Source organism: Triturus cristatus, chromosome 3_1, assembly GCF_964204655.1.
Source record: "Triturus cristatus chromosome 3_1, aTriCri1.1, whole genome shotgun sequence".
Classification (NCBI taxonomy): Eukaryota; Metazoa; Chordata; class Amphibia; order Caudata; family Salamandridae; genus Triturus; species Triturus cristatus.
Window position 1 is genome coordinate 45,036,222 of NC_140583.1, and position 19,685 is coordinate 45,055,906.

General features: G+C 48.3%; 1 protein-coding gene across 1 annotated transcript in view; it reads left to right on the forward strand.

Moving 5' to 3' along the window:
• The window catches only part of LOC146859664 (astacin-like metalloendopeptidase), a 99,405-nt gene that overhangs the window by 36,987 nt on the left and 42,733 nt on the right, over positions 1–19,685 (forward strand). Inside the window, exon 7 of the mRNA XM_085646278.1 lies at positions 10,936–11,114. Within this exon, the coding sequence (XP_085502404.1) occupies positions 10,936–11,114 (179 nt within the window). The remainder of the gene's footprint in view (positions 1–10,935; positions 11,115–19,685) is intronic.

The following is a 19,685-nucleotide window of genomic DNA, read 5'->3' on the forward strand; positions in this document are numbered from 1 at the left end:
GCCAACAAACCACCACCTATGTTGCAGAGCCGGAAGGTGTCTGTGGGACAGCACGATCCACAAGTCTGTTTTCGTCATTAAGGTGCCTGCAGATGCAGGGGAGTGATTCCTTCACTCCAAAGGAGATTCCTTCTTGTTATTTTCATGCAGGCAAAGACAGAGGAGACTTAAGAGCATGCGCAGCCACAGAAGTCACAGAAGTTGGAAGAGCATGGAGCAGAAGTTGCAGTAGGAGTCTTCGTTGCAGTAGGAGTCTTCCTACCAGAAGAACTCTTTTTCTTGGTTCTGGCTCGGTCCAGCAGCAGAGTTTGCTGCCCAACAGCAGAAGAGAGACAAATCTTCACAGGAAGTAAGTCAGTTCATTTAGACAAAGTCCGGATGAATCTAAGGGCCATATGCATGAACACATTTTACCATAGACACAGAATGGGCAAAACCCTTTGATGCATCTGGCCCTAAGGATCCACCCTCAGGAGAGCCTTTAAGTAACCCTTCTTCTACTGTAACCCACCTATCAGGAGGTGTCAGGGACGCTACTCTGGTAGCCTAACCAGTCAGATATTCCCAGGGTTCTCTGACCATCTAAGAGTCAAGATGGAAGAAGCAAGTGACCACCTAGAGGAGCTCAGGGCACCTCCCAGGGAAGGAGCTGGACGAGGGGGGGGGGAGTCTTGCATCAGAGTGGGAGCCAAGGGCTCCTGAACTGGGCAAAACATTTTTATGCAAGGAGGGCAACAAATGTGCCCTTCAAATCAGTGTGGAGGCGCTCGGATGGACCCCCACCCTAGCCTAAGATACCTAATTCTAAAGGACAGGTGGCTACACCTCTCCTCTGCAGGAAATCCTTTGCTCTGCCTTCCTCTGCCTGAGTTAAGCTCAGCAGCAGGTGGGCAGAATAGTGTCTGGGGTTAGAGGCAGCATCAGCTTGCACGCAGACCCGTCAAAGCTACACAGGTAGACATGTGGGATCCTCTAAGGAACCCTCCAGTACATGGTATCATGCAACTAACACTGGATTCGGTTTTGTTTGATGATTGCAATATATTTAATACCAAACATGACCGGGTTCGATGAAGCCATTATGTAGTAGGACATATCAAATTGGACAGTATCCACCACATACCTTAAAATGGCTTCCCTGCACTTACAAAGGCAGAGAATGGACTCTGCAGTTTGTAGGGGTGTCTCTGCTTGTGCAGTGACACCCTCACACTTAGAACCATGCACTGCCTGTGGGCTGTAAGGCCTACCTTAGGGGTGACATAGGTTTTAAGTCCAGTGAACGGGATATAAGGGATACCTTATTTCTCAAGTGAAAGGGGAATGCACCAAGTCATGCATGCTGCAGTGGCAGACCAGCAGACACAGTCTGCATGGGTGGTACAATACATGCTGCAGCCCATTGGAGACCCTGGTGTACCAATACCCTAGGTACCTCAGTACCATATACTACGAACTCACAGCGTTTCATCTGTATGCCAATTGTGGAGCATACAAAGTACTTACTAGTTAATTGACGACAGAGAGGACAGAGACTGGGGCCCTTAGCAGGATCCCAGTATATTAAAGTCAAAACACACTGACACCAAGCACAAGGTGGGGGTAAATATGCCAGAAAGATCCTACTTTTCAACAGGGTTCATATAGGGGAAAAATATCCAGAGGCAGAGGTAAAGGAGGTTTTTATTAAACCTTCCACCACCAAGTCTTGACTTACCTACCATTACCCCCGATCATAACACACCTGTTGTGTAAGACTTCAACAGTTATTTCCTGCATGGCAGTACATCACCTCCAATTAGTGGGTGTTGGATATTATCTAACATGGTTATTCCTCACTTCCAGACCTCCAAACATTCCACCTCACATCCACAGACACTCAACTGACCATCAGCAGCTGCTCAAAGAGGAAGTCCAAGCTCATCTACAAAAGGGGGCAATATAACTTGTGCCTTTACCCCACAAGCCACAAGGGTCTGTTCATTATACTTCTTCATTCACAAAAGGGCCAGATATCTTAGGCCAATCCTAGACCTCATATCCCTAAACAGGTCCATCCTGTCAACGCACTTCTACATAGTCAGTCTTTAAGACGTCATTCTGTTACTACAAGGTGACTTCATGGCCACCTTGGACCTAAAGGACACCTACTTCTACATTCAAATTCACCGAGCACATCGTCGATACCTCAGATTTGTGTTAAACAGACAGCCCTTTCAGTTCAAGGTGGTTCTATTTGGGGTCAGCACAGTCTCCAGACTGCTAACCATATATGTAGTGGTAGCAGCAGCTCACTTACTAGACGACTGGCTCAACAAAGGCACAAACAATCACAAGTGTTTTCACCTCACTTAAACTCCCATAAACCTACTTTACCATCTAGGTTTTACAGTCAATGCAATCAAGTCCACCTCCAACCTCTTCAAATACATCCTCAACTCACACATCGGGATGGCTTACCCAAATGATGCAAGGATTTAATACTTCCTAACACTCATTCTACAGTTTCACAGTTTCACCCTTATCATCAAAAAACAGTGAGAACAGTTATGCGCCTCCTAAGCACCATGGCATTAATCAATCAATCAAACAACATTTGTAAAGAGCAACACTGTCACCCTTATGAGTAGCTGGCTGCTTGGCATCATGCGCAGCCATAGTATCTCACGCCAGACTCAATATGCGTCAGTTGCATGAAAGCTTAGTTCATCAAAAGGCTCAAGCGGAAGGTCCACTGGAAGATCTAGTGTTGGCGAGTCATTAAGCTTGCCACTCGGCATTAGTGGAATACCAACAATGTTTTAAAGGATTTGCCTTTCCTAGACCTAGTTACGCAGAGATACATAACAACGGATGCCTCCCTCATGGGTTGGGGGGCGCATTCACAGGAATTAACTGTACAGGGACACTGAACTGTCAGTCAAACACATATCCATATCAATCACCTAGAGCTTCTAGCTGTTCATCTATCTCTCCAAGCATTCCTTCCCTCGCCTCATTGGCAAAGTAATCCTCATCAGAACAGACAATATGACTACGATCCATTATCTGCAAAACCAGGGGGCCACCAGGTCCTCTCAGCTATATCATCAAGCCCAAAACATCTGGAAGTAGGCTGTCCGACACAAAATTCACTGCTTAGCGGAGTACCTACCGGGAGAGGACAGCGACTTTGCAGATCTCCTCAGCAGAAGGCACCAACCAGTCCATGAGTGGTAGCTTTACCCGCAAGTCCGCCTCCTATTCTTCCAGCAATAGGGTCACCCATACATAGACCTTTTCGGCACAGCAAAATACGCCAATGCCCAAACTTTACCTCTAGGTTCCCAAACCCACAGTCCAAAGGCATATCACTATGGATGAGTTGGTCAGGGACATTTTCTTAAATTTCTCATGCTCTCCAACTGTTTCTGTTTGTGATTCACAAACTTCGGCATATGTCTCTCACCCTCATCCTAGTGGCTCTCACATGAGCACACCAACCATGGTTCGCCACACTACCAGAACTCTCAGTAGTTCCACGCCAGGTACTCCCCAACTGGCAGAACCTTCTAACTCAAAACCAGGGAGAAGTAGGACTCCCCAACCCCAGATCTCTTAATCTTGAACTGGCCCCTGAGGTCTTAGAGTTTGGAAACCTAAATCTACCTCAACATTGTATGGACATTCTTAAATAGGCAAGAAGGGCCATTGCCTGAGCCCAGTGGTTGAAGTGGGTGGTATTGGAGGGGCACAACATGCCCATACTTTTTAAATTTAAGGAAAACAGTTCCTCTACTTTCTGTCAAAAGATAACCGCCACGGAACGGTTAATTCCGAGAACTGAAATGCTTCAGCTGCAGCATAAGGCAGGGAGTCTCCTGTGCTGTGAAACTAAGCGAGGGGCAGACAGATAGGCAAGCCTTCTAGCCAGGGTGCCTACTTACCTGAAAGAAATGTAAATCTGCACAATGAAGGGGTCAGTTTGCAAATGGAAAGGGAGCTCCGAAGCTGATACTGGCTTAAATTAACGAAATCACTTGACGTATCCTGATGACACAGATTTATACTTTTTTAGTGGTATTGGAAAGGAGTTACCAGCTGAGCTGTGAAGTGTGTGCTTTTTAAAGGGCTGCAGGGGCCTGTGTTAGACCGAACTATTCTCCACTCCTTCAACCAGGATTCAATTCTGTGGCTCTCTTGTTACAGATACAGACGTCTGCAGTGCATTAACTAATAGAGGTTTTAAAAAGTACGATAGTGTATTTCCCAATGATTAACTTAACTTGCATTTATTTTACATCTAAGCTATGTGTTATTTTATATGTACATACCTGAAGATGAAAGACCGAAATAAATTACAGGATATTTTGTTTGCTTAGCAACACCTTTGACCCCAACCCACATTTACTTGCCTGTTCCCGTTCTACAGAGCATCACAGATCTCTTACTTTTTGTAATGCACTTCCACTGCTGCTAGAGCCTGCTTTGTAGCAAAGTGGAAATGATTTGTCCACTATTGTCATTCAAAAAGCATTCAATCAATCAATCAATCAATCAATCAATCAATCAATCAGGGGGTTTTAAGCGCACTACTCACCCGTGAGGGTCTCAAGGTGTTGGGGGATGGGGAGGACAGCAGTTCCGTTCAGTTGAAGAGCCAGATCTTGGGGGCCTTCCAGAAGTTGCTCAGGGAGGGGGCGCGTCTGATGTCGATTGGGAGCTCATTCCAGGTCTTGGATGCGATGTAGGAGAAGGCTCTTCCCCCTGTTCTGGCTTTGCAGATGCGCGGGGTTTCGGCGAAGGTGAGGTTGGTGAAACAGAGGTTTCTTTTGGGTATGTGAAAGGCGATTCTCTTGTTGAGGTATTGGGGTCTCATATTGTGGAGGCATTTGTAGGGGTGGGTGAGTATCTTTAAAGTGAATCTCTTCTTAACGGGGAGCCAGTGGAGCTTCTGTAGGTGTTGGCTGATATGCTCATGTTGGGGGATGCCGAGCTTGAGTCTGGCTGTGGTGTTCTGTATCGACTGGAGCTTGCGGAATAGAGACTTGTTGATGCCGGCATAGAGGGCGTTTCTGTTGTCCAATCTGCTGGTTATGAGTGCGTGGGTGACTATCTTTCTTGACTCGGTGTGATCCATTTGAAGGCCTTTCAGAGTATGCGGAGTGTGTGGAAGCAGCTGGATGCAACAGCTTTGACCTGCTTGTTCATGGAGAGGGAGGAGTTGAGTACGATGCTGAGGTTTCTGGCATGGTCCCTGGGGGTTGGAGGGCTGCCGAGTGTGGTGGGCCACCAGGTGTTGTTCCATCCTGATGGGCTGGTTCCGAGTACGAGGACTTCTGTCTTCTCCGAGTTGAGCTTAAGGCAGCTGATGCTCATCCAGGTTGCGACATCCTGCATACCTTCCTGGAAGTTGAGCCTGGTGGTGGTGGGGTCCTTGGTGAGGGAGAGGATGAGCAAGGTGTCGTCGGCATAGGATACTATGCTGAGGCCGTGCTGTCTGACGATGGCAGCGAGGGAGGCCATGTAAATGTTGAAGAGGGTTGAGCTAAGTGATGATCCCTGGGGTACTCCGCAGTTGATTTCCTTGGGTTTGGAGAGGAAGGGAAAAAGTCTGATTCTGTGGCTTCTGCCGGGGAGGAACGAGCGGATCCAGTTGAGGGCGGTTCCTTGTATAACGGCGTTGTGTAGTCTGGCGGCGAGTGTGTGGTGGGAGACGGTGTTGAATACTGCTGACAGCTCGAGTAGTATCAGGGCTGCGGTGTGGCCTTGGTCAAGGAGTGTGCCGATGTAGTTTGTGGAAGCGAGTAGGGCTGTCTCGGTGCTGTGGTTGCTGTGGAATTCGGATTGGTGCTGCAGAATCCGGATTGGCAAAGGCTCAAGATATTGTTTTCTACCTATTCCATTGACATACAGCTGGGTCAGCGTTTACTTCTATAAGTCTACACCTAGCAGCCAGGCGCGGTGCGTCCATTGGGGCGTTGGGGCGTAGCCCCACTAAGCCACATGGACCCATTTACTAGTCGACCGTCACGCAGCACGCTAAATAAATTTAATTGCCAATGCCTTGTCTTGCAAATGTCTCACTGAATGTATGCGGTCGCTACCGGGACACGCCCGACTCAATCGGACTGCGCTGAAGCCAGGGAGTGGGGCTGGGCTGCGGCAGCTTGAGTGACAGACACAGCTGCAGCAGTAGTGCGCACTCCCTTCTCCTTACTTAGCGACTGGTGGTGGCGAGGGACCCAAGGAAGGGTGCTGCTTCATACAGCAGCCAGGCAGCAGCTCCCGGGTCTCATAATGGGCGGAGAGTAACTGTGCCCTTGCAGCGCCAGGATTGGCTGAGACACCGTACACTGGTACTAAGTACTGTCCGACACGTCTTCTAGTGGACTGAACTCACCAGATCCTGAGGGAAGTAAGAGTCGGGCGGCCCGGGCCACATTTTCTCCTAATTTGTGTTGTGTTAGAGTTATCTTATTATGCTGAGTTTGCAGAGGCCTCCTCCTGTCCTGCTCTGTCAATGCCTGCCCTGCCCCCCCGGCCCTTATCTTCAATTACATAGTCAGGTTGGTACTATATACACAATGAAAACAAGTTGGGCAAAGTGAAGGCCTGCTGTCTTCCTGCTGAGGGCTAGTCGGGGATGGGGTCCGGGCAGGTCAAGTACTATTAAAAATTAAAATAAGTACATTAACCCTGAGAAGGCCTAGTTTGCCCTAAACGTCGCAGAACTGTTTCCCTGAGAGCGAGAGCGCTCCTACACCGTGAGGTCAGAGGAGTAGTCGCAGACCTGGCACAGTGCCAGTCCGCGTACCTCGAGGCACTTGCCTGGCTGTGCCACCTGTGGCTGGCGGCACCCGCTCAGGCCTACCCTCCATTCAGGCCCAGTGAGACCCTTGTCTCGCGACTCAGTCGCAGCAGCAGCCCTCAGGGGCCCAGCTGAGTGGGACTGGCATTTTGGCTGCTTTTATCACTCGCCGTCATCTGACGGGAGCGCCAAGCTTTGTAAAGGATGCCAGGCGCAGAGATCACATTTCGGACACGGACACCCTCAGGTGTGAAGAGCACAGGGCATGCCCTCACCTCACAAAAGGCCCGGCCCCTACATCTTCACAGCTCATCTTTGTGTGTCGCCGCTGAAAGGGCTGACGTCCAGGCACTGCAGTGACCGTCCCATCGTCGACATGCTCCCGAAGGCCCACTGCAGCATCCCATGCGCCAGTGTGCTGTAGAATTGTACATTCATTCTGTAATGCTGTGAGTCCGCTGGCCCAGGTGGCTCTGAGGAGCTCACATCAACAGTGCTGCCAGATCATGGTATGGCCTGCATCACGTGGGTGAGGGAAATAAAAGCTTCAAGGTGGAAGTTAGCGTCAGCCATAAAGCCAGCAAAGCGTCCAGTGTCTTTTTGCCCCCCTTGACTCACATCAAGGCACCACAATGATGATGAGTAGGGTGCGGCCCCCGGGGCACCGCTACTTATCGGGGCACAGCAGGGGCAATGTGGGCTCGCATTACACAGGGCAGGGTCCGGGGGCCACACCTATCTGGGTGTATTAGGGCTCCTTCTCCTAAGGAATGGGACCCTATCCACTCCCCTAGGATCTGTTTGACCCCTTTTTTATTCTATTTCTTGGAAGGAGCTCAATACTCCTGTTATATATTGGATTCCATAGGAGCTCATATGCTGGACCTATACAAGGTTCCCACCCCCTCCCTGTTTTGTAAGATTATGGATCATTAAATGTATCCAAACATGTTACTCTAAAGCTAAACAAATTCTATCTGTCCCACCAAAAATTCCCTCTACTTGTAAAAAAGGAGCTTCAATTGACTTTTTAGGAAACATACCTATAGCTCACATATGTAAAGCATATGTAAAGCATCTACATTGTCTATACTGCACACATTTACAAAACATTACTGTGCAGATGTCATGGCCCGTCAACACGCTAATGTGTGGCAAGCAGTCCTACGTACAATATTTGCATTAATTGCAACCCACACAGGTTAGGGAGGAATACTGCATTACAGTATATGCCAAGCATGTGTATCTATAGCCACTTATGCCTCAAACAGAAAATGCTACTTACCCAGAAAACATCTGTTTGTGGCATGTAGTGCTTTGATCCACATGCACCCACCCTCCTCCATGGAAACCTGTGTTGGTTCTGGTTATCCATATTAAATATTACATTATTCACGCTTGGTCATCTCATTAGGCATCATCCTTTACACTCCATTCTCACCCGCCAAGCAGAAAACAATCTAAGAATAAACTACAGGACCATGTGCATTGCAAGCAAGAGGAGGAGTCACTGCACCTCGTGACTCAAAAGACTTCTTCAAGGAAAAACAACATGCCTAACACTAAATGGCCGACTTATGCTAAACATGTGATTCTACAGCACAACATGCCAGAAATAGATGCTGAGTACGTAACATTTCTTTACTGTATTTTTCCACTAGTGCTCAATTTCTGTAAACAGGCCTTTTAATCTTGTTCTTATCTTGTCACAGTTGCTGTGCGTTCAAAGACAGAGGTCAAATTTCAGGCACTGTCTTCCAGGGAGCTTGGTGTTTAATTTTCTTCCTCTGGCTTCAAAGGGAGAGGGTTTATGTGACAATCATGCTGGCTACTGGCGGTGCACTCGACGAAGGCTGTTCAATGTTGGTTTTTTTTCTAAAACAGAACACAATTTAAATTTCTACAAATGAACAGCGCATATTGTTTAAAATATATCAGAATTAGAAAAGCACAAATGAATCGCATTCTTTGGTAATTCTGAAGTATGGTGTAAACAAATATTTTAATATGATCAAAACAAACTAATGCACTCGGTGATGACATTTCCACACACTATTGTTTGTGCATTGTATACTTTTATCAGTGAAGCTGAATTTCTTTGCAAATGTAAAGGTCATTTTAATTGAAGATGTGTTGGCTGTAGTGGTAGTACGCTACCACACCATGCATACTTTATGACCACAACAGCAGTTAATTATTAATTCAATAGATATTAAAAATGATTATTACCTGCCGCCCAAGCCACTCTTTTAGCTTTGGGGGCCTGAAACAGTCCGATCTTTCACACTTGTAAGAGTGTGATGGTTAGTAGTTGTGTTATTAATGACATTAGAAGCATGGCAGAGGCAATGTGTGGTGCAAGCTGCAGTCGCCTCCTGACAAGAACCCTGGCATTCACATAGAGGGCTGGCCATAAAATGCCTGCACCGACAAGTTCTCCTCTGTAGGAGAGCACATTTTTGGGCTTGAATATGCAGAGTTTTGGTTTCTTAAGAATGCATGTTGGTTAATGGAGAGTCAAACATGCTTTTTGTCAGCGTCAATATGGTCTCAATACTAAAGCTGGCAGGTCCTCTTCACTGCATTATAATTATAATGGCAAACCCATCACACAGCTCAGACATGACATGACGCTGGCCCTCATAAATATCTCATTGCTCGTTTGCTTTAATCTCACTCTGGTGGATGGTTGGGTAGAGTGCCTGCTGAAGTGACACATGAAGCCTGCAGACCATGAGTTTGAAGCCCAAAAGATTCAACACAACGCTTTATCTTTCTGTACTTAAAAAACTAGTACCCCTGATCTGGGCAATTAACAGATCATCAACCACACTTGCCTAAACAACACTAGTCCTAACACCACTCACCAGCAGCTCCCTAGGTCATGCCAGGAGAGACAGTTTGAGCCTAGTTCCTCTGCAGTGTTCCATGTATTCTTTCTTGCCATCTCTTCAGGACCAATCTGATTTTCCTAAGGTCAGAGATAATCTAGTGGCAGGCAGAGTTTTAAAGGTATTCTTAATAATCAAACTTTACCCTCTTCTCAATTTACACAGTTTGTAAAGTTTTCCAGCTTTAACAAGCACACTTTCTTCTACTTTTTATGTTATGGACTTCTTCAGGCACATGTTTTTGCAGAGGTTTTCCTGGCAAATTTTGTTTTTAAAAACAAACTAAAGGAAATTTAGTTTCAGAACCTAAGTACACTTAAAAAAATCAAAATCCTTTCCACAATTTGTGCTTTTCCACAATAAAATAATCAGTTGCCCCAAAATCTCTCTCCTCGTTATCATGGTTTATGTCTAATTTGCGAGCTTTACATACATATCCTCCTATCCCTGATCCTACTCCCCATACTACTACATGCTTTGAACAGCCCACACATGCAATACAATTCACCAATAATAAAGAAAAGCAAATACCACCACATTGTGGATCTTATTTACAAGCCCCTTGTACTGTTGGTGTGTCACTTTTTATGACACTCCAGCAGCGCAGAGTGCTGACCCATTTCTATGAGGCCACGCAAAGCCATTTTGTGTGGCTTTTCATGGCCTCGTAGATATGGTGTAAGGCGATGCATCGTAAGTCACTGAGTTGCCTTACACTGCATCAGGGAGGCGTTCCATGGGCGTTGCAGCAGGTTTTCCACACAAAACCCGTAGGTTTTGACACAGTCCCAGATTTACGAGGATCTGTAAACCTGGGAATGTGTCAAAACTGTATGCATCCCCAGGACAGACGTAACGAGGAGGCATATGTTTATTTCTATTCATTGTTGCATCTCTCTGGGTGTGCTGCATAGACAGAGGAAAACGCCTCAATGGAATGTTTTTGTGCAGGAAGGTGTTCCTTCTGGCACAAAAACAATCCTGCCAACAACACATGGTGCAAAGGTGCCCGCATTGGGCTAGGCACCAAACTGCGTGCTGGGGCTGGCTGACAGGACAGGAATGTACGGTATCTCTTAAGTATGGTGCATTCATGCCTTTTCAAATTTGGCGCAGGGCAGCACATCAAAAAGACTTGCGGTAATGCCCTACCCCAAATCATTGTAAATGAGGCTGTGAGTTTGTGTCCTGTGGAGAAGAGATCAGTTGCACTTCTGCAGGACTGCAATCCTCACGTTTATTGTCTTTCTTCAGCTGCTGGTCCTACATTGGGAAGATTGGCGGGATTCAGTATGTCTCGTTGGATGAATTGGGTTGCATGTCGAAAGGCACCATACAGCATGAGATGAAACACTCCTTGGGGTTTCGCCACGAGCACACAAGACCGGACCGCGACCAATATCTGGACATCCTGTGGCACAACATAGCTGAGGGTATGGATCTTATCCACTGTTGTGTTCTGTAACATTGTAGATTATGCATGTGTTACACAGATAATTCTCTGCTTGTCAAAGTATGAAGGGGATACTGGAAGCAATGATGGGAAGGAGTACAGTATATCGCAGTTCATATGTTTCTTACCATCCAACACAAAACAGCAAACTCTTCTGATGCAGTTGCTGCAAACGTCACATGTATCTATGCTTTGGTAGCTTTGGATGTCATTGGCTACATATGAATACAAAGGCTTTTATTGATAATATTAATGATAATAATAATAATAATAATAATAATAATAATATTAATAATAGTAATAATAATAAGAAGAAGAATAACACATCAAAACCCCTAAGTAACCTTCGGAAACAAAACTATTACAATAGAGGAAATATAGAAAAAGAAAATAGGGATGGAAATTTACATCTACGGCTTGGAGTGGATGTTCATAGTGGAAGTTTAGGTCGGTAGTTATGATGGTGAGATAGGATCTCTGTAGTATGTGCAGTTGTGGATGTATGATGGAACCATGCATGCCATTGCTGTGCATGCCTTTAGCATGACATTACCATGTAGCTTTACCATGTATCACCTTTACTAAACAAGTTATTACCACGCATACGCCTTTACTACGCATACCTTTACAACAAAAATGTTAGTATATCACAGATAAGTGAAAGTCCTGAGTGGTTTTGTAAAATGTTTTATTTCCTAACTGTAACCTTTGAGAGTGGGTGTGTTAGTGGCTCTATCCGTCTGGCAGTGGGTGTGTGAGTCGTTTTGTAGGTGTGTGAGTGGGTGTGTGAGTGGCTATATGGCTCAGTGAGTGGGTGTGTGATTGGCTGTGTGGGTGGGTTAGTGGTTGTATGGGTCAGTGACTGGGTTTGTGAGTTGCTGTATGGGTCTGTGAGTGGGTATGTGATTGGCTGCATGGGTCTGTGAATTGGTGTGTGAGTGGGTGTATGGTTTTGTAAGCAGGCATGTGAGTGGCTGTAGATATTTGTAAGTGGGTCTGTGAGTGGCTGCATGGGTTTATGAGTGGATGTTTGAATAGTTTTCTGAGTGTGTGAATGGATGGGTGAGTGACTGTATGGGTCTTTTAGTGGTTATTTGGTTGTGTGACTGGATGTGTGAGTGGCTGTATGGGTTTGTGAGTGGGTATGTTAGTCGTTTTGTGGGTGTGTGATTGGCTTTATGGGTGTGTGAGTGAGTGTTTGAATGCCTGTGTGGGTCTGTGAGTGTATGTCAGAGTGGTTGAATGGGTGTGTGAGTGTGTTTCTGTGTGTATGTGTGAGTGTGTCAGTAGCTGTGCAAGTGACTGGGCCAGAACAAAACCTCACCTGGCACTTTATCCGACAAAATTTCACAGTTTTGACAAAATATATCTACCCAACTGTAGTACTTTCTATGGCTTAATTAGTAAGTGCTCCCTCACTGGATAAATGTCCAGTGTGTATTCTACACCAAGGGCCTGATTGACACAGGTAAACTGAGACAAATGTCTAGCTTTACAACTATCAGTATTCACATAGGGCATTTAAAAGTATTAAAGCTAGACTTTTGTCCCAGTTAAACTTAAATTGTGGTCTTAATTTTAACTGAAACCAAACTTTTGGTCTCAGTTAAACTTAAGACCAAAACTTATAAAGCGGTTTCATTTACCTGTGATATACTTACATTTTCGTTGTAAAGGCATGGGTTGTAAAGGCATTTGCATGGTAAAGACTTGGGTGGTAAAGGCAATGAGTGGTAAAGGCATTGTGTGGTAATGACTGTGTGGCTATGGTAAAGCATAGTTATGACTGCTTGGTAAAGGTTGTTTTCCACAGTTGCACTTGATAAAATCCTATGCGGGCCACCACTTCTCGTTGTGCCGTTTAAAATGGGGAGAGCGCCATAGGATACATCAATCAATCAGGAGAATATAAGCGCTCTACTCACCCGCGAGGGTCTCAAGGCACTGGGGAGAGTTGAAGGGGGTCAGCAGATCTGCTTAGCCGAAGAGTCAGGTCATGAGGGTCTTCTTGAAGGTGTTCAGGGAAGGGGCGAGTCTGATGTCCACCTGTAGCTCATTCCAGGTCTTGCCTGCGATGTGGGAGAAGGATCTTCTGCCTGCTCTGGCTCTGTGGTTGTGCGGTGTTTCGGCCAGGTTGGTAGATCGGAGGTTTCTCTTGGGTACGTGGAAGTTGATTCTGTCTTTGAGGTATTTTGGCCAGTTGTTTTGTAGGCATTTGTAGGCGTAGGTGAGGATCTTGAAGGTGACTCTTTTCTCCAAGGGGAGCCAGTGGAGTCTTCGTAGGTGCTGGCTTATGTGTTTTTGCTTGGGGATGTCTAGGACGAGTCTGGGGGCGGCGTTCTGTATTGTCTGGAGTCTGCAGGATAGGGACTTGTTGATGCTGGCGTAGAGTGCATTTTCATAGTCCAACCTGCTGGTGATGAATTAGTGGGTGACCATTTTTCTTGACTTGCGGGGGATCCATTTGCAGGTCTTGCAGAGGATTTGGAATGTGTTGAAGCAGCTGCAGGTGACGGCGTTGACCTGTCAGTTCATGGTGAGTGATGCGTTGAGTACGATGCTGAGGTTCTTGGCGTGGTCTGTGGGGGCAGGTGGGCTTCCTAGGGCATTCGGCCACCAAGTGTGGTCCCATGCCAAGGGGGTGGTTCCAAGGACGAGGACATCTGTCTTCTCGGCCTTGGATTTCAGGCAGATGTTGGTCATCCAGAATGCAACGTCTTGCATTTCAGTCTGGAAGTTGAGTTTGGCGGTGGTGGGGTCTTTGGTGAGGGAAAGCATGAGCTGGGTATCATCGTCGTAGGATGCAATGTTGAGGCTGTGTTGTCGGACGATGGCAGCGAGGGGGGCCATATAGATGTTGAAAAAGGTTGGGCTCAGAGACGACCCTTGTGGGACTCCGCAGGTGATTTTCATGGGATCAGAGAGGAAGGGTGGTAGTCTGATCTTTTGGCTTCTTTCGGTGAGGAACGGTCGGATTCATTCCAGCGCTGGTCCCTGTATGCCGGCGTCGTGTAGTCTGGCGATTAGTGTGCGGTGGGAGGCGGTGTCAAAGGCTGCTGATAGGTCAAGTAGGATGAGTGCTGCAGAGTGGCCCTGGTCCAGGAGGGTGTGGATGTCGTCTCTGCGGCGAGTAGGGCAGTCTCGGTGCTGTGGTTGCTTCAGAATCCGGATTGGGAAGGGTCGAGGATGGCGTTCTCTTCTATGAATCATGTCAGTTCTCTGTTGACTGTCTTCTCTCCAACATTGGCTGCAAAGGGGAGGAGTGAGATGGAACATGTATAAAAGAATATGAACAACGGGACACTTTTCTTCCCCTGTTGTGGGAGTGCCTGGCACTGGGACCCTTTTAGGGGGATAGCAGAGCCTGTCTGGACAGAGCTATGGGCAGGCACTACCAGATTGGCCCAAGGTGGATTTGCTGAACATTTGGTGGTCAGAGGCCTCACCGAAATGACCCAGACTGCTAATCACCCTTGGACCAATACCCGCCAAAAGAAATATCACCTGAGAATAGGGGGCTCCTGATCCACTGCAATTGAACAAATGGAAAAGAGACATGGATAGGTGCATGTTGGCTGAGAGGACAATATATGAAGAATGGGGCTGTCCCACGAAATAGATCAAAATATGGGGATGTTGGCAATCACACAGGGAAGAATGAGACATATACACACAGAGTGTAGACTATGGGTGGCGGCAGGGGATCAGCAGTCTACCTTGTAGACTACAGCCAGGAAGACCAGGGAAACATCAATGAGCGGCATGGTATTTTCTATTGTCTGTACTTAATCGTGTAGGAAAATTAAATGTAGCTCTTATGTAACAAAAAAAACCAATAAAAAATAACAATGGCGTGGTTGCTCTAGAAACGTTTCTGGAGGGAAGGAAGATTATGCTTGAGAGAAATGTGTGGTCGAGGTCCAGGATACTTCTTTCACTGTGGATTGGCTCGTTGACTAGCTCTGAGCTAAAGGTGGTGGACAGCAGCACAAAAAGAGCTTTATTTAGGGTCGACATAAACATATTGTCTTGAAGGTTGTAGTTAAAAGAGAAGATTTTTTAAAGCCAGGTGCAGGCAGCCATGACAAGTTTGAATATTTCTGCACTAACTTTTAGGATCTGACTAGGTGGTCAGTAGATCAGGTGGTGTGTGCAAGTCAGCTTGGCTATTAGAAGAAGAAAGCGTCAGGATAGGACTTCAAAGCACTTGGACATTTGTTGTGACTGTGGTGTGGAGGGCCATTCCATTCAGTGGTTATAAACAAAAACATACTTTGACCATCACTCGGTGTCACCAATGAGGAGGTCCTCATTGGTGACACCTCGTGATGGTCAAAGTGTGTTTGTGAAATTCCTGCAAGACCATTCTATGGCCAACGTCACCTGAATTTGCAGGACCTGTAGATGTGCTGTTGGTTGATTTTGTGTCTTTGGAAATGGCCTTCAGGGGAATATAGATTATGTTCATTTCATTAGATATTCTTAAAGCACTCCATTAAAGATATCATACCAGCTGACCATACAATTGCGATTCTCCTATTAACATGACCAGAGAATCTGGATTTCATTAAAGACACGGAGGCTATCATTATGCATTAATCGAAGTGGAGGAGTGCAGCATTAAGCCAAGAAGGCTAACTCTGCGGAGTCTAGTGACTCCATCTGTTGGTGGTATTGCACATGGGCATTGTCTCCATTATTAGATTGTTTTTTCTCCATCGTTGAGTTCAGCTGTGTCATCGTGAGCTCCAGTTCGACAGTGTGCTGTGTTCTCACCAGGCCCTTGGATCCGTCCCATTGTCGGTTCTACAAAACAATATTGCTTTCACAGGTTTTCAATCATCATGCTTCATTTCAACTCCATGCCTGATGCATACCTCTTGACTTCCACCATCTTGTGCGAGAATGTATTTGGAAGGGAAAGGACTACTTTCCAATTGGATCTTACTTGCCACGGCAAGTACCTGAGGTCCGGCCTTCACAAAGTTTTCAATTTCTGCTTGTCTCCCGGCCACCGAGAAGACTCCCATTTGGTGTGTCTTGCGCTTCGTAGTAAGAAGACTCAATGTTACTGAATACTTGTCGCCTCACCTCGGTCAACATGGCACACAGACAAGAAGTGGAAGACATCTTTGGAGAGCGTGAGGAATCTGACATGGAAAAATCAGGTGCTCCGGTAATTGAAATTGAACCAGCCTTCTCACTGGTGTAAGGTAGTAGCCAATGAGCTAGTTACCCCTGGGGTTACTACACCCCCTATATGACCACTTTCTGCGGGGAGTGGGCATAAGCCTTACTCAGAGTCCCTACTTTCACCAAAAACAAGATGGTGAAACCCTTTTTTGAGTGTCCACTTCGGGTGGCCCACCTTAGGAGTGTGCCTGGCCTGATTGTGCGACACACCTACTGGCTAGCTAATTTCTCCACCTGCTCTGGTGCTAAATGGGCCCCAGGGCAGAGGGTGGTCTTCTCCAGGTCTGGAGGAAGCCAGGATTAATATCAAAGGTGGTTGAGGCTTTGAAGCTCTGGCCTGGGTATGCTAATGTTAAGTGAGCATTTAAGTTCGGTGCCCGTCTTTAAACCTGGTCTTTACCACTTCAGCTTTCATTTTCAAGCCAGGATTGCACTGCGTTGACGTCATCGCGGCGACGGCCCTGATTGGTAATCGTTAACCCATGTTTGCGTGTTTTATGAATGGCTCAACATTTGCTTAGAGTGTGTAGTGTCAGTGCATGGACACGTTCTAGTGTTCTAACTTCCAGTAATACACTATACACCCACCCACCACCGACGTCACTGTGTCAGGTGACGTGGTTAATAAAAAGGCCAAGCGCACGTGTTCGTGGCCATTTCCACTACCCCTAACTATGTGTCCTACGTAGGGGTGGGCGGAATTTGCGTAATCGCGTTACGCAAATCTCCGCGAAACGGTAAAAAATCTCCGCGAACACGCAGAAATTCCGCGAACACGCGGAATTGCTTGTTCGCGATACTTTTTCCTGTTCGCGATCGCTGTTTGCGTGCTCGGGGTGAAATATCTCGCGAACACGCATATTGAGAACGCGAACAAGCAAAAAATTTCGCGAAGTCGCGGAACGCAGATTTTTGGGCAATTTCGCGTTCTCCGCGGAACGCGAAATTACCCAAATTCCGCAAATTCCGCGAACGGAGCGCAATTTACCGCCCAGGCCTAGTCCTACGTGAGTCTTTGCAGCGCAGTATGAGGGCCTAGTGCCCATCATTACACTGGCGACGAGGCGGGTACTCCACCCTGCGTGTGCAGCCTCCGATCTGCGCAAGGAAAAAAAAAATTGAGGGTGAGAGAGAGAGAGAGAGAGCTGCCCGCAGTGAGGACACCCCCCATCCCTCTGTATGAAGGTGCGACGCGCCGAGAAGCCTGCGGGGCGAGGCAGAGCCCGCGGCATGTCCTGTGGTGACCAGGAGCCCACCCCGCACCTACAGAGCCAGCAGCGCCAGAGAGAGAACGGCGATCATCGCAGCGGAGCCCACCCGCATCCGCCGTGAGGCTGTGACCCTGCCGGAGGAAGTCGGGTGCCCACCCCGACCCCGTCAAGCCTGCTGCTGTGCCCGTGGGGAGTTGCAAGCCGAGCAGAGCCCACCCGCATCGGCCACGACACCGTGACATGCAGGAGGAGGTCGGGTGCCCACCCCGACCCCGTCGACCCTGCCGCTGTGACTGGAGAGAAAGAGCGGACCGATCGGAGCCCACCCGCATCGGCTGCGACCCGGCAAGTGGCAGCGAACCCCGCGGAGCCCACCCGCGTGGAAGAAGAGGCCCACCGGAGGAAGGTGATGAGCGGCGCGAGGGAGAAGCCTAAACGGAAGACAGCGGGTGCCCACCCCACTCCTTTATCCCCGCGACCAAGCGTAGACAGCCTGGAGAGTGGTGAGGTCCGCGGGAGCCCACCCCGCATCCGGCCGTGAAGAGGAGCTCCTTGCACGAGAAGCGGACGGGAGCCCACCCCGCCGCGATGGCAGGAAAACAGAAGCGGCACCAGCAGCCCTCCCCACGCGGTCCGTGAAGCGATGAGACCTGCTGCGGGGGTGGGACGAACATAAAAGTGCACACACAAGGGTTTCCCCCCCAGAAAGGAAACGTTGAGTACTCACCGCGGGAAAGGAGCGGTCGGCCCGCGAGGTCCGGGTGCAAGTGTGTGTCCTGCGGGGCCAGCCCAGCTGCAGCAGAGGTGAAGGGGCAGCCATGTGGCCCAGGAGAGCACCTGCACGGTTAATGCAGGCAACGCTGTCCCCCAGCACGAAGCACTCGGCAATAGAGGCAGCTGAGGGGAAAGACTACCGGTGCCTGGAAAGGCGCGCCCCTGCCATCTGGTGGACACCTGGGGTACTGCAGCAATGCAGGAATAAACAAACCTGCAGCAAGAGAAGGAGGAAGAAAAGGGAAAGCCCATTAGTGTCTGCAGCTCATCGGGCTGTGTGGGAAAACTGCATCCGCCACGAGTTTGTTTGCCCTCCACTTCTCTGCCCTGTCGAAGCCTGTGAATATCGGACAATCTGCAGCACAACGGAACCGGTGGAGGTTCCAGGATGGGAAAAATAAAACTGTCCGGACTGAAATTGAAAGCCCTGCGCTCCCCGTCTAGTGGCCGGTTCCAGCAACTGCACTGGAAGGAAGGTGAACTGCATGTCAAGTCTGCAAACAAGGGGAAGCCATGGAGGCAGACGACAGAGTGCCAGGGGGATGCAGTGCCATCCCACAGCGACAAGGAGGAAGTAGAAGGGTCAAGCCACGTCCACCCCAGTGAGGATTGCGCTGTCGCCGCATCAAGTGGAGTGAACCCTCGAGAGAGCCAAAGGACTCAGCGCAGATGTACCCCGGACGCGGAAAGTACACGGCAGCGCCTACAAAAGAGGAACTCACGGAAGAAGATGTGCGCAGCAAGTATCCAACGACACTGAAGGGTAAGGATGCAGAGGGCACACCCAGTGGCGCCAAGAAGCCACCACAGCCAGTGATCACACGGCGCAAGCAGCAACGCTACACTGAAAATGTACCGCGACGGTACAAAGAGAAGCACGCCCCAGCGCCCGACAAGTCAGAAGACACAGGTAGCCACACGGAGTGACACGCCTCTTGAAGCTGACCAGCCAAATGGTCGCACCACAGAAAGCCAACCCACCAGGGGTTGCGAAAGGAGGTGACCGACGCAAGGGTCAGTGTGAACATCGCACAAACAAGCCGACCAGCCAAATGGTCGCACCACAGAAGCCAACCCACCAGGGGTTGCAAAAGGAGGTGACCGACGCAAGGGTCAGAGTGGACAGCACACCAACAAGTGACCAGCCAGGTGGTCAACACACAGAAGTCAACCCACCAGGGGTTGCGAAAGGAGGTGACCAACGCAAGGGTCAGTGAAACTACGGAACAAGAGGTCTGATGAAAAGACCGAAGGTATCCTGCCAGAGATCGGCAGAGTGGACCGTCAAGTGGTCCAAGAAGTTCAAGAACGAACAGGACCAAGAGCATGGCCCCACGAACTTCGACAACCAAAGTAGCCGGGGAAGGAGAAGA